This window comes from Vipera berus (assembly GCF_964194415.1).
Source record: "Vipera berus genome assembly, chromosome: 3".
Taxonomy (NCBI): domain Eukaryota; kingdom Metazoa; phylum Chordata; class Lepidosauria; order Squamata; family Viperidae; genus Vipera; species Vipera berus.
Genome location: NC_138204.1, coordinates 111,346,342 through 111,361,413, shown reverse-complemented (window position 1 = coordinate 111,361,413; position 15,072 = coordinate 111,346,342). Strand labels below are relative to the sequence as shown.

General features: G+C 36.5%; 1 protein-coding gene across 1 annotated transcript in view; it reads left to right on the top strand.

Annotated features, from left to right (window-relative positions):
• Positions 1-12,080, top strand: part of TDRD5 (tudor domain containing 5) — a gene marked incomplete at its 5' end in the record, with an annotated part of 29,055 nt that extends 16,975 nt beyond the window's left edge. Inside the window, 8 exons of the mRNA XM_081322492.1 lie at positions 136-348; positions 1,302-1,368; positions 3,373-3,573; positions 4,403-4,561; positions 6,307-6,531; positions 9,821-9,910; positions 10,306-10,477; positions 11,137-12,080. Of these exons, the coding sequence (XP_081178618.1) occupies positions 136-348; positions 1,302-1,368; positions 3,373-3,573; positions 4,403-4,561; positions 6,307-6,531; positions 9,821-9,910; positions 10,306-10,477; positions 11,137-11,396 (1,387 nt within the window). The 3' untranslated portion in view covers positions 11,397-12,080. The remainder of the gene's footprint in view (positions 1-135; positions 349-1,301; positions 1,369-3,372; positions 3,574-4,402; positions 4,562-6,306; positions 6,532-9,820; positions 9,911-10,305; positions 10,478-11,136) is intronic.
• Between the last annotated feature and the right edge of the window lie 2,992 nt (positions 12,081-15,072).

The following is a 15,072-nucleotide window of genomic DNA, read 5'->3' as shown; positions in this document are numbered from 1 at the left end:
AAAAACAGGAGTCTGACAGCACTTTTTCAGGCTGCAGAGCTTTTAATAACATTTGTTAAACTGAAAAGGTACTACCAGTTTCCCTCAGATATATAGGAAGCTACAGTGGTGATACATTTGAATCTTCTCTTTCAGACGATGCTATTCTAGTAAATATGTAACTAATCGTTATGTCATACCTGAAGCCTTCATCCGTCCTGGCCAGCTTTGTTGTGTAAAGAACTCTCAAGACAAATGGTGGTACCGAGTTATCATTCATCGACTTCTTAATGACCAAGAAGTTGAAGTGTTTTACCCAGACTTTGGAAATATCACAATAGCTCAGAAATCTTCACTGAGGTTTCTCAAGTAAGTAAACTGTCTTTAAAGATGTATATTCTTTCATTACCCCATTATCACATGCTATAGTTTAGACTTAATGATGATTAAGTTTTGGACACTAATCTGGCGGTCATTGCCCAGACTGACAAATTAAGATCCTTACCATTGCCTTCTCCCTTTTGTGCCAAGATCAGATATACAACAACTTTTACACTGATTACACTTTCTGATCATTATTTTTTATGACCCCGTAATCCCTTAATTTGGGGTAAAGTTGGGGCATCTGAATGGAGCTGAGCATTTACTGGCCGGATGCCCTTCCTGACACCTACATGGAGTTTTCAGCAGATATTTTCTTTTTGCATCCTGAAAGAAACATCTGTTGCTACCTAGGATTCGACTCTCAACCTTCCAACCTTGGCTTGTTTTGGATTTGCATGCTCTGAAAACAGAAGCAAATTGTGTGGTTCATTTCAGAGTAGTGAACATCAGGCAGAAACGTGCTTTATTCATCAATTACATCTTTTACTTAGTGTGATATATGAATGGAAAGGAATTTTTTGTTTGTGGTTTTCTGAATTGAGGTTTGTTTTTCTACCTTTCCCCAGCATCTAACCAGTTCACAGAGGTGCAAGGCAATATAAATGTTTTTTTTAAAAAGGAAGAAAACAAAAAAATGGCTTTACAAGTTTTGATTGTTTTGCCAGCCTGTTAAACTGTGTTCTGAACCTTTCAACAGAGTATATTGTAATGTGATGTGCATATGTAGTCAGTGGTGGAATCACACACTGAACCAAGCTATAGTGAAGTTTTTTGGTTTTGGCTTAGTACAGTGTATGCATGAAGGCATCATGGTTTGCGAAATATGGTATACTGCATAAAGTGATATATGAATCAAAAGCATATAAAAGGATTGGAGAACATCAAATTACATTTTGTTGATAAATCTGAATTAGTCTATTATGTCATTCTTCCAATAGACATTGCTATGCAAAACTTCCTGCCCAAGTTATCCCTTCCTGTTTAGCCTGGGTGAAGCCAGAAAAGGTATGTAATTTCCTATTTGTTTGGTTCGCATCTGGGGAATTGGCTGGAGATAACTGAAGAGATAATCAAAAGAAGCTCAAAATGGAAATAGTTAAAGCACAAGTGATACAAAACTAATATTAAGTTTAGTCAGATCATATATTAGAATGCACGATTGTCAAAAGCTGTAAGATTTATGTTATTTTCTCCATTATAGCTAGTAAAGATTGTCCCAGTGATTTGGAATTTATTATAATCTTAATTTAATATTTTATCTAATATTGTGTGTAATTTATATATAGATAATATATTATATTAGATTATATATTATATTAGATAAAATATTATATTAGATAATATTTTATCTAATATTGTGTGTGTAACACACAATATTAGATAAAATATTAAATTAAGATTATAATAAATTCCAAATCACTGGGACAATATGTATATAGTCAGCCCAGGTTTGAGACCTGAATGCCACGTGATGGGGTGAACTCCATCCTCACTCCAGCTCCTGCCAACTTAGCAGCTGGAAAGCATACAAATGTGAATAGATGAACAGGTACCACTACAGTGGGAAAGTAACAGCACTCTGACGTCTGTCTTGGACAGTGCTGGCTCAATGTAAAATCTGCACAGACTCGCTTCCTTTTATATATTTGTATAGTGGTGATTGCATGACCTCTGTAAATGCCATAGACCAAATAAAAATCATCTTTTATAAGGAAACCTATGTTGTAGCCCTTGAAATTTGCTGTAACAAACTTAATATCAGATTGAGAACATACCTGTATCCTTCAAATAGTTTGAATGCCTCTTGGAATATGTTATGTACCAAAGTATCTTATCTTTTTCTGGGGACCTTTTTTCAGTGGTTTAGGTGAATTTAGGCAGTAGCAAATACATACTTGCATCTTGAAGCAAGTTCATCTATTCCTGAAAAGTTCATCTATTCCTCCCCTGAATCCAGAAGTCTGTGCTTTATTTAATGAAAAGGAAGATGACCCTGAACTTAAGAATGCCTCTCAAGAAAAACAGAAGGAAAGAAAATGATACACATAGATTAAAAAGTCCTATGCACTGCCTTCTTTGCCTACTGTATCAACTCACACTTGCCAAATTAAATTAACCGGGGAGATTTCTACCTTGTTCTGTCAGTGAATGACATCTATTTATATCTGTATGCATATCAGAAGTCACATTCCAAAATGGGCAGGGCCAGGATAATTCTTTTAAATAAATGAAAATAAAAAGTAATTGATTCCACATCTGTCTATATCAGCTAGTCGTCTCACATACATACAAACATTTTTTCTCCTGCCCACTTCTAGCACAAAAATAGAAAGTGACTAAACCTAGATGGAGTTGGGCTAGCTGCCTTGATTAAGGGATAAGAATTGGATTGATATTAAGTGATGGGAGGAGTGAAGGAAGAAACAACAGAGCAGAGAATACTGAGTAAGATTCTGGAATAATTTCATGTAGTTATTTATTGTTTTAAATATTTTGCTTATTTTGTATTTTAGTGTATGGATTTTTTTAGATTTAAATAATTTACAAAACTGCTGAAACAGGTTCAAAGAAAAAATAAGTTGCAACATTAGGAAAGAATAAGAGGTTTGCCTTACTTACAGAGCAATGTTAGCATTGGAATTTAAACCTTGGAACTATCAAATAAGTCAGGGAATGAATAGATCAGTGAAAATGTAAAAGCAGGTGAAGAGAAGAGAAGTTAAAGATTATTTATTAACTAGGGAAGAAGTTAAATTTGAAACTGATATTTTTAAGACAGACTGGCAAAAAATCAAGTAAAACAAAGCAAATATGATTATTTATTAAATTTATATTTTCCTTTTCTCCAGGGGTTGAAGGCAACATACACAGCACAACATTATTTCCTCCAAATTTTCCCAAAGCCTTCCATGACTCTGAGAATACTTGAACTTGTGCTTTTCTGATTCTAAATCTAAACTTTTCATTTATTTTATATTTTGCTTTATCCTCTCTTTTTTCTGCATAAAGGGTGATTGGTCTGTCAGTGCTATAAAGGAATTCCGAAGGCTGTGTGAGCTGAAATTGCTGGTGGGACTGGTAGATGAATATATAAATGATGTCCTTTACCTCTTCCTTTGTGATACCAGTTCCGATGATGACGTCTATTTGCACAATGTTTTGAAATTAGAGGGCCATGCTCTCATTTGTAGGGAGAACATTCCTTCCAAGGTAAAAGGGGTGGGGTGGGGCTACAATGTTGAATTATGGCAAGTAATTCTCAGACTTGCCTTGAGCTGGACTGAAAATTAAAAAAAATGAATCAGGAAGATCATGACATTGTTTCAAAGAAATCCATATTGGAAATGGGAGTTTATTTCTTATAATTTTTAAAGCAATATAATTATACAAAAAAAGCTGAACATGGATCAATTATCTCTCTACTTAAAAAAAAGTTTTAAAAAGTAACCTGGGTATATAGAAATAGGTTCCATAAAATTACCTTGAAAACAACTCCATTTTCTAATCAAACTACAAATCAAAAATCAGTAATAGGTAAGCAAGCCTATCGATGGGTTGGCATGATATCTAATTAACAAAGTAGTGTTCTGGTCATAGCTCTTACCTTCAGGTACAGGTAGCATTATCTAAATAGTACTGAAGTCATAAAACTGAGCTGTAAGAAAACAGCAAATGAAAACAAGTAATGTTTCATCCTGTCAACCTTGTGCGTTAAACCAGGTAAAAATCACAACCAGATGAGCTAATTCTACTTTATTGTAAAGCCACGTCAACCGAACCATGCAAGTCTGAAAATGCAGCCCTCCTCTCCCCCATTTCTTCTGCAGTGGAAGAAACAGCAGAGTCTCTCTTCTGAGCCGCTTGCCCCAGCTACTATACTTGTGGGCTACACTATTTCTTAAGTGACCATTCCCTTGCAGCCTCTCTCTGCCCAATGTCCCAAGGTCTTTCCCACGTAGCATTAACCATCCAGGGTTGCAGCTTGTTTCTAAGGTCAGACTGGAAGTTATTAAGTATTTCTTTATTTTTACTTTAACAGGGCTTCAAAGAGTTAAATCCTTTTACACTGTATATGAAACCAAACCCAAACCAGCTGGCTGATTTCACAGAAGCAGACACTCCATTGCTTCAGCAGGACTTTCTTGTAAACCTCCCAGCAACAAATTCAGAGATTTGCAACAATGAAACAGTTTCACAGGTGGGAAAATCTGAGTGTCTGATTAGTGCTTACTCTGTTCCTGTAAAAAATCACAGAAAAGTGGGGAAGGGTTAGTTTTTCTTCTAATCTAGCATCTAGTAACTATGGTTACATGGTTGGGTGAATCCCAAAAATACTATGTTGAGGCAGATTGGTGCTCTATAGTCAGAAAAAAAAACTTTTCTTGATGCCCTGCATTGTGTACTGTAGCGCCTGACAATCTCTTAGCATCGATCCAACTTCCTTCATGAGCTGTCCTTATATTTTTAAATTAAAATGAGTGTTTGCATGATGCAAATCAGAGCACCAGCCTCCAACGTTACCTCTGTTCCCAATAGTTATTCTGGACCCAGCTTCAGACCAAGAGGCATTAGAAAATGAAAATAATGGGTTGCCGCAATCCAGTGTTTTGTTTAGATGTACATTCACTTACCTAGAGAAAAAAACAAGTAGTATGGTAGTGAACAGCCTAGGGAGGTAATGAAGGAGTAACCTTCTAGTTTACTTTCTTGTAAATGGGTGTTTTGCGGCTGCCCAAACCAACTATACACTCATTTGCAAATGGGAAAGCCCACCCCACAGCTGGGGACTTCACTGTCCTTCAGATATTATTCCAATGCTCCTTTTTCTTCTTCAACTGTCTAGTATACTAACAATATTCTACACCCACATAATTTCCTTGGTAAGTAGACACTGCATGGATGAAGTGTCATTATTTTACTAGTCTCCCTATCCAGAGCTTTCAGTATTATTGTTCATATTACTACTGAGGGAATGAGATAATCTTACGTAAATATTTCTTCATAATGTTTAAAATATTTCTTTGCCAATCAAATGTTAATGCATCTACTGAGACATTTTCAGTGTTTTTACTTTTAAAACAATGAATGTGAAATTACATAATCAGATATGTCGGTGGGATTAGGAAATGAAGCATACATAAAAAAGACTTTAAAATAAAGATAGTTTCAACTACAGTATTTAGCATTTTCTATTTATACATTGAAAAGGTAGTAAATAGAAAAGTCCATGAATAAAATATTGTAAAGTCTCTGATTAAAAAGTTAAACATGAATATGTGGGAGTATTTATTCAGCAAATTTCATCCATATTTATTTTGAAACTATAAAGCACTAAAATGTTTTAGTGTCTTAAATCATTGGATACTTACTAAACTATATTATAAAGTTGATGCAGGTAGTCCTCACCTACTGACCGTAATTGGGATCAGCAACTCTTTTCTGTGACCATGACAATTTATGACCTTAGTTCCAGCTGTGGCCATTAAGTGAATCACCCATGGTTGTTAAGCATGCTGTCATATGACCATGATTGGTAACTTCCTGTTGGCTTCCCCATTAACTTTGCTTGTTGGAAGTTGTGCAGGTCACAAATGATGATCTTGTGATTGTGGAATGTTGTGACTAGTATAAATATGTATTGGTTGCCAAGCACCTAAATGTCAAATCACGTGACTCTGGAGGTGCTGTGATGGTTGCAACTTCAAAGTTTGCTCATAATCTCCTTTTTCAGTTCCTTTGTAACTTCGAGTGATTGCTGAACAAGCAGTCGGTAAGCAAGGACTCCCTGTACAGTGTAGGAGTTGAACAAAATGGCTACAAGTGATTGGATTACTTTTAATAAATGGAATTTTGTGCAGGATTTCCTAATGAACAAATTCTCTAAAATTCTGTACTTGAAATTAAATATATAATTGAAATGACAGTATTGTAAACATTTTCTAGCATACAGCAAGCCAATCCTTAGATCCTGATGTACCATACCTGGAGCCAGTGTATTTATGCCAAGAAATTTGGGATGAGAACTGGTTGCCTTCAATATATTATGAAGAAAAGAAAAATAAGGATACTTCTGATAATTTAAATTCTGATATGGTAGTTTCTGACCAGACTTCAGGTAACAAAGGCAACAAAAATGAGGTCCAACACAACCAAGGTTTGATTCAAAAGGTAGATTTTGTTACTGGTTTTTAGTGTTACTAATCCAAAGGTTGAAATGAAATGCATTACTCTCACTCCCAAAGATTCAAAGTTTGTAGTATATAGATTTTTTTAAAAAAAAACACCCCATAATCTATCTGTATGCATAAACTTTAAATTGGTGAAAATACAGATTGAAACTAAAAAGGGTAAAATACAAAATTACTAAAACAAGGAAACAGCGTGGCAATAAAAACAGACTGGAAAATCATTACAAGCCAGCAAGCATACCACATGGAGCAGAATACCAAAATATTTTGGAAAACTTAAGGCTATGATTTAAATGTCTGCTTTAAAATGCTTTCAGTTTGTACTTAGGAACAGTACATGTATTCCCCAACTTACAACCGTAATTGAGCCCAGGATTACTGTCATAAATTGTGCCAGTCGCTAAGCCAGTCATCATGACCAACCCGATTTTATAACATTTTTTGTAGTGGTCATTAAACTCAGTGGTCATAAAGCAAACACTGCGTCTGTTAAGCAAACCCATTGTCTACAAATTAAATGCAGGTTTCTGGGAAAAATTCGTTGTGAATTGGGTCACATGACTCTGGGAAGCTGTAAAGCAGGCCCTTTGTTGGGTGACCAGAATGTGATCACATGACATGCCCGGCTGTCAGAACTTTGAATCTGGTTCATTAGTATCTTTTGGGGGCGACAGATGTCTGCCATAACTTCAGTCACTAAGCAACCTACTTGTATTTCATAACGTGAATGCCACTACTAAAAAACCTTAATGTCCTACAAGCTCTGTTCAAATAACAGATGCTAAGGTCTCGCAGAGAAGTATGCAAGCTCGGAAAGAAGCAGATATTTAGCTACATTGTCGAAACTTTATTTCCCAGATTGGATAGGACACAGACATGAATGTTTTCACATAGTATCTGCTGATATGGTAGTGGGCTATTAAACTCCCTCTTTTTTTAAGGACACTTCAGCAGTTAGCAGTGCCTATCTGATTGTTTCTGGAGTTAGAAGGGTCAGGCCTGGAGAGTACTTAGACTGGGTTTAAATTAGGCTAGATTGGGATGCCAGAATCATCTAAGAAGAAAGTAAAGGCAAACTATTTCTACTGTTGTGTTGTCAAAAAGACTGCACAGATATATCTATGAAGTTCCCAGAAATAGATCTGGACGTGAAGGAGACATTGCTTATCTCCAAGATAGCCCCATGTTGAATCCCATGAAATAATCAAGATTTGGACGCTATGGAGAAATTGGTCTCAGAACAAATATTATATTCAGAACAAATATGGCACTAAAAAGTTCCATTTAGCTTATGAGTAGATTTTAGTGGGATATTGTTATTGGCACGTTGTTTGTAGTTATATTAAAGGGGAGTTAAAGCACATTGTGAATTTGATTAATTGTATATTATGCATAATTTTTATTTAGAATATGATTATTGTAACTATAATCCTGTATTTAGCTCTGGGAAGTGGGGGGGGGAAGTGGGCGGGTTTGGGGTGGGAGGGATTTGGGGATATATTGTAAAATTTTGTTTTTGTAAAACTCTTTAATAAAAAAAAATAAAAAAAAAAGAAATTGGTCTCACTTCTTCAGGAAGGAGTATTGCTGAGAACAAAGTCAAAAGTAGTTAAAAAGGAATCTTAATCATTGATGACCTCTGATACAAACAGCAACTGTGTTCAAAGGAGTATCATAGCCTACCAGTTGGATTTGTCTAATGGGGTGAAATCTTGTTCAAAACAAGTGTCACCACATTCCCAGATTATCTCCACCTCATCCCTAAATTGAAGAAAATGTAAATTTCCAGAAACTTAACCCTCCTCTAATACCATTTTCCTATTTGGAAAAAAAATGAAGTTCAAAATAATAAAATCCCTTTTTTAAAGCTTCTTTACTAAATTCACTTTGCCAATTGGGAAACCTAAAATGCATGATGGTATAACTTGCTTTTCTCACAAGAGCATCACGTTTGGTATATTAATAGATTTAAGAGTGTTTGAGGAGTGACCTGTGACAAAAGCAGACTGACAAGCATTTATATAGTTAAAGTTTTAATTACTCTTGCCTTCAGTAAGGAATACAAAGCTTTACAGATATGTTCTTCTTACAAACAAGTTATGATCCCAAAAGTCCGTTTTGGTCACAAGCATTAAAAAGAGACACAGTACATGTCTGTGAAGATTTTCAGTCATCCAGGTCATAGTTGTCTCAAAGGTGCTTTTTCAAAAGGCAACTGGACTGTTTTTTCCTTGAGGAAGAAAAAGACATTTTGCTTCTCATTCAAAAAACTTCATCCGTTCTGACAGGATGTGGGTGGGGGTGGTTGGAAGAAACATATTTATTTTCAGTCATCTGGTCTTCCTCACTTGAGGAAAAAACAGTCCAGGTGTGTGCGCGTGTATGTGGAAATATACCGTATTTTTCCGTCTATAAGATGCACCCTTGTATAAGAAGCTCTGGCATGTGAGTTTTTCTGCACCGATCAGCTGAGCCGGCAAATTCGGAGGTTTGGCCAGCCGACGATCTTGCCCCCTCCCCCCACACCCTTCCCATTAGTGGCAAGCCCACAGGGGCTTGACACCTGCACCAGGCAGCATGGCAACCCACACAGGCATGCCCTGGGCTGTGCAGGTTACCATTATTTTTCCGTGTATAAGACGCTGCACTTGTATAAGACGCACCTGATTTTTGAAAAGGGTATTTGCAGGAAAAAATAGCGTCTTATAAACGGAAAAATATGGTATATATTATTTTAGCAACAAGAATAAAATAAAAAACAGAAAAAACATACATCGAACACTAACAACAACAAAAAAGAAATAAAAAAAATTGTACAAAAGAGAAAAAAATGACCCAAATATCAAATAAATTTAACATTAAACATATAGAATCCACCCCAGCTGGATGCTGAGGGAAAAAAAAAGAAAAACTGATATTTTTTCTTCCCCTTTACATAATGGGTCTGCAAATAGTTATAAGCTTTCCCACCCCGATTTAACAAAAATACTACATTAAAGTTTACTACTAAAAAGTTTGTGAATGTCTCTTTTACACTGCTTTTGTGAATTTCACAGCTTCCAGAAGAGTTCTCAACACCAAAACATTTCAATTGATTTCTATTTTCTTAACTAAAGAATGCAAATAACTGTTCTGTTTAACCCTACTTAACTAAGTAGATTGCTACCCTCACTGCTGCTACCATAGTGCTTGAGTCTCAGGCAATTCCAAGACTTAAGGGGTGGAGGAAGTTCATTTTCTCCTTGTAATAAATCTAATTCCTCTGGCAGAACAGAGATGCATCCAGTGCCATTGAGTCAGCAGATCATCCAAGTCTGGAACCACCAAATGAAATTCTGAGCTCGACAGCAGAAATAAAGGTAATTGATTTGTACTGTTTCTATTTAGGAGAAAATATTTTATTAGGCTGGACAGATGTATGTTCTATAGCAGTTCCAAAAGAAGAAAATATATATAGCTCAGGGTTAAACTGTGGAGGCCTTGGTACTTTCTGAGCTTGTTTGGTTGCAGACATTTCATTATCCAACTAGGTAACTATACTCCACAGACTACAGCGATTGTTATAAGATATGCAAAATATAGGTGTATTGTTAGACTTTTCAGATCTTCGCCATATTTGCCATTCCAAAGTTATGTGACCGTCACCTATGCCACATGAAGCCTATGCTTCAAATGTTTTTTTTTAATTGCAACAATGTCAATCATATGGATATCCTGTGTTTTAAAGCAGGTTTCTTTTTTCACTTGACTGCAGATAGAATCCTCTGTTGGAGATATACCTGATTCTTTGTCACAAACATTAGAAGAATTTTATGTTTCCATCATTCATTCCAAGAAATCAGAAAAGCTGAGTCAAAATGAATCAGATGTAAACAAATCGTCTCCTTCCCATTCCCAGCTTCTTCCATCAACATCTCTGTTGCATGGTATATATGTATGCATTGGTCTTCTAATGATGCTAACTTTGCTGTTACTATAGTGTTAGTAAATTTGTTGCCAAAATGTCATAGCCTTTTAAAATGGATTTGTAGCTAAGCTGATATTACAAAATCAGATTCAGTAGAGATTACAAAATCATCAGCTTTTCAACCATAAAAGGTCTCTGTTGAATCCTAGAAGAACTAAATTCTGAGATACCAGGATTGGTGGTTAACCAGAATAGTATGGGACATACTGATTCTGAAAGGGTTAACATTTAAGGGAAAATATGGGGGAGCTATGGGTGAAAAATAGGGAAATATTGACTATTGATTTACACAGAGATTCTATTGATCATGTTTCAGATAAGAAATCATCATGCAGTCTAGACAGATTTCCTTTAGGGACATGAGAGCAGCTTCCTCTTCTCAGTTAGCACTTCCTGTTCATGATGAAAACTGTGTTTTGTTGATTTTATATGACTTCATATTTGTTTAATCAAAAGTAAAATTAGAATGATTTAAGGAGAAGCTGTGGGAAAGCAGAACCTACGCTTACATTGTGGAAATCTGAACTAGTTAAAGTAAGATTGGTCAGGGCAAAACAGTTGGATCCAGGCACTATAGCAAATAACTTCTGACCACTTTTTCTTCTCTTTGTTATGTAGAAAGAGCTGCTTCAGAAGAGATGATTAATGATGCTCCTGGAACTCAAACACTTTCAGTATATAATGCCAATCATTACTTTGAACCTTGTGCCATTGGTCACAATGCCTTAGTCTTTACTGCTGAGCTTCAGAGCTCTTCAAAATTCTGTGTTCCATGCAGTCCAACTGTTGCCTTGGGAGCATCTGCACGATTAGCTGCCTCTGGTGGATATTTCTTCCCTAACTTTAGGAAGATGAAGATATCACAAAAGTCAGCATGAAAGATTCTCAAAAGACTTTAATGTTCATCTAGTTAACTGGACAGTAGCTAAAAAAAATCTTATAATTTGAGCCTAAATTATAATTTAAAGCCCAATTGAAATTTAGGCAATTTATGCCATGACTTTTTCCCATATATTGCTTTTCCTGTTGTATACTACTGTTAACATTTCTACTCTTTAATATAGTGGTTTTACAAAGAATCAGTGAACTGTCTTACTTAAGTCGTATGCATATTTTTGTGGGCTGGCAGAGTCATTGAGAGTTGAGGACAGCAAATGCAACAATGTCAAATCACAGCTGCCAATTCTTTAGCCTGTATTGGCATTCATACGCATTAAGTTCTTGGCAACCTGGGATATTGCAATGTATATGTGTAGCGTGTGTGCGGGTATGAGCAGTGTGGGGCCAGCCTTAGTAATAACCATGCAGTGTTATTCAGTTGTTTTTTTAAGTGTATGGAGTTTTCTGGGAAAGAGCTTAAATTAATACGGACATAGTATTTTGTCTTCTCAGCATTTCTAATGACTCACGTTAAAATATTCAGTCTCAATATTTTCCTGCACATGTGCAATGTGAGTGGGAGTGAGTTGTTTATACAGCGTAAACTGCTGACTGTTTCTAATGAAATTTCTAATGGAGTCCCTCTTTGAAGGCAGTCTAGAAATGAGAAATATATAAATAATGAACTGTGCACCTGTTGCAGTACCTTTCTCATACATAGGCAGCAAGTGCTATTAGGGTGTGTGTATTTTATACTTCTAAAAATAACTATCAATAAAATACAAATAAAATATGAATTTATGATTTAAATATGAAAAGATATTGAATAGAAACACCATAAAAATAATAGTGCCTACCCAAGTAAAACCTACTTCAGTAGACGTCAGCTTTAGAGATCAAAAATCTGCCTGAAAAAAATGAGTATTTGCACAACACATTAAGTCGTAACATAATTAGACTTTCAAGTTCACTCCAGGTCTAAAATTGCTGTTAATACAGAAGATATTAATCAAATCTGGAACCATGCTTGATGGTAATTCAATCTTGGGGGCCAAATTAATTTCCCTCCTTTGGCTTCCAGCCATAGGCCAAGGAATGGTCCCTGTCCAGGATTTTCAGTTCTCATTAATGAAAATTTTAAACAGTACAGTAATGGGTTTAAGGAGTGAATCATTTTCACTTCTCACTTGGTTTTTCCCTCCAATTTTTGTTTACTATGGTTTTCAAGGCAGTGCCAAAGAATGTTCAAACTATCGCACCACTGCACTCATTTCACATGCTAGTAAAGTTATGCTTAAAATCCTACAAGCTAGACTCCAGCAGTATGTGGATTGAGAACTACCAGAAGTACAGGCAGGATTTCGAAGAGGCAGAGGAACTAGAGATCAAATTGCCAATCTACGCTGGATCATGGAGAAAGCTAGGGAGTTTCAGAAAAACATCTACTTCTGCTTCATTGACTATGCAAAAGCCTTTGATTGTGTGGATCACAACAAACTTTGGCAAGTGCTTAAAGAGATAGGAGTACCAGTCCATCTTATTAGTCTCTTGAGAAACCTATATGCGGGTCAAGAAGCAACAGTGAGAACTGGACATGGAACCACTGATTGGTTCAAAATTGGGAAAGGAGTCCAGCAAGGCTGTATACTGTCGCCCTGCATATTTAACTTATATGCAGAGCACATCATGAGAAAGGCAGGGCTAGATGAATCAAAAGTTGGAATTAAGATTGCCTGGAGAAATAACAACCTAAGATATGCAGATGATACCACTCTAATGGCAGAAAGTGAAGAGGAACTAAAGAGCCTCTTGTTGCGGGTGACGAAGGAGATTGCAAAAGTTGGCTTGAAACTTAGCATTAAGAAGACCAAGATCATAGCATCTGGCCCTCTCAATTCCTGGCAAATAGATGGGGAAGAAATGGAGGTAGTGACAGATTTTATTTTCCTGGGCTACAAGATCACCGCAGATGGGGACTCCAGCCAAGAAATTAAAAGTCACTTGCTCCTGGGGAGGAAAGCCATGGCAAATCTAGACAGCACACTAAAAAGCAGAGACATCACCCTGTCAACAAAAGTGCGTATAGTCAAGGCTATGGTCTTCCCAGTTGCAATGTATGGCTGTGAAAGTTGGACCACAAGAAAGGCTGAGCGCCAAAGAATTGAGGCCTTTGAACTATGGTGTTGGCGAGTCCCTTGGACTGCAAGGCGTTCAAACCAGTCAGTCCTAGAGGAGATCAACCCTGACTGCTCTTTAGAAGGCCAGATCCTGAAGCTAAAACTCAAATACTTTGGCCACCTAATGAGAAGGAAGGACTCACTGGAGAAGAGCCTAATGCTGGGAAAGATTGAGGGCAATAGAAGAAGGGGACGACAGAGAATGAGGTGGCTGGATGGAGTCACTGAAGCAGTAGGCATGAGCTTAAATGGACTCCAGAAGATGGTAGAGGACAGGAAGGCCTGGAGGAACGTCGTCCATGGGGTCGCGATGGGTCGGACACGACTTCGCAACTAACAAGAACATGGTTTTCAAGCCAGTCACTGTTCTATCTGTAATCAACAAGCTATTCAGTTTATACTTAAATTACATGTATCTCATTCCAACAATCTACTGAATGACCATGTTTGGCATCCCAATAATTGTGGGAAAATATAGAAATTGTGCTAATCTTGCTTGATGAATAATTGTCAGAGGCTGAAAAAAAGCAAACATTCCAGGAAGGTTAGATACGAAGAAGCCTAAACAGATTTATGTGGAGTGAACAAGTTGTTGTTATTACCCACTTGTTTATTGATTTTATTCAGATCACTTTTTGTTTTATTACATGTTTTGGTTTTATGAATAATTGCAGAGAGGTTAGGTTTTTCCAATGGCCGTTGTCCACCATAAGCCTTTGTGATGAGTAATTTGTCAGTATATGATAAATAAATATTTCAAATAGCCTGGTCCCAAATTTATTGGAATTAAGACATTTGTTTTCACCACTTTGAATTCTACAGACATCTAGTGAAACTATTGCATCAGTTTCTCCCCCAGCCATATATTGTGGTTTTTCACAATTTTTTGACGTAGGAGAAAAATTGAAAAAATATTGAGGTGTTACAATACTCCCATATTTGCAGTATAATTCTGTGGTTCCCCTTGCTCGGGATCATGCTATTAAATGCAGCCCCTTTTCAGTTATAGGACTGAAAAAAAAGGATGCATTTTATAGGGAAAATTTTACAGGACTGAAAAGGGGCTGCATTTGATAGGGAATTAGTCAATATAATATCAGGCATTGGTAGGTGTCACTGATCATGTATAAATACGTGGATATTGTGCTGTATTTGTAAGTTTTAAGCAGACTACAGCAGTTGTTTTAGAGAAATAGTGTCAGGTTGAACCAAAAGAAGTCTTAACATCTATTAGGTTGCAGCACTGAAAAGTAGCTGGTTGCTTCCCCTGTCTCTCATTGCCTCTGAAGTGGCAACTCATCTACAAATTACAGTACAGGGTGCTACGTTTTAAAAAGTTTAAGATTGCATCTTGTGTTTCAAACAGAAATGCTTTCCCATTTTTATTATTTTTTTCCTCTAAATAATACCAGCTCAGAAAAAGCTTCTAAGCAGACTTTCCATTGCTCTGGTCCAAAGCTTTTGTTCCAGCTTTTGGTCATTAGATGGTGCTCAATTA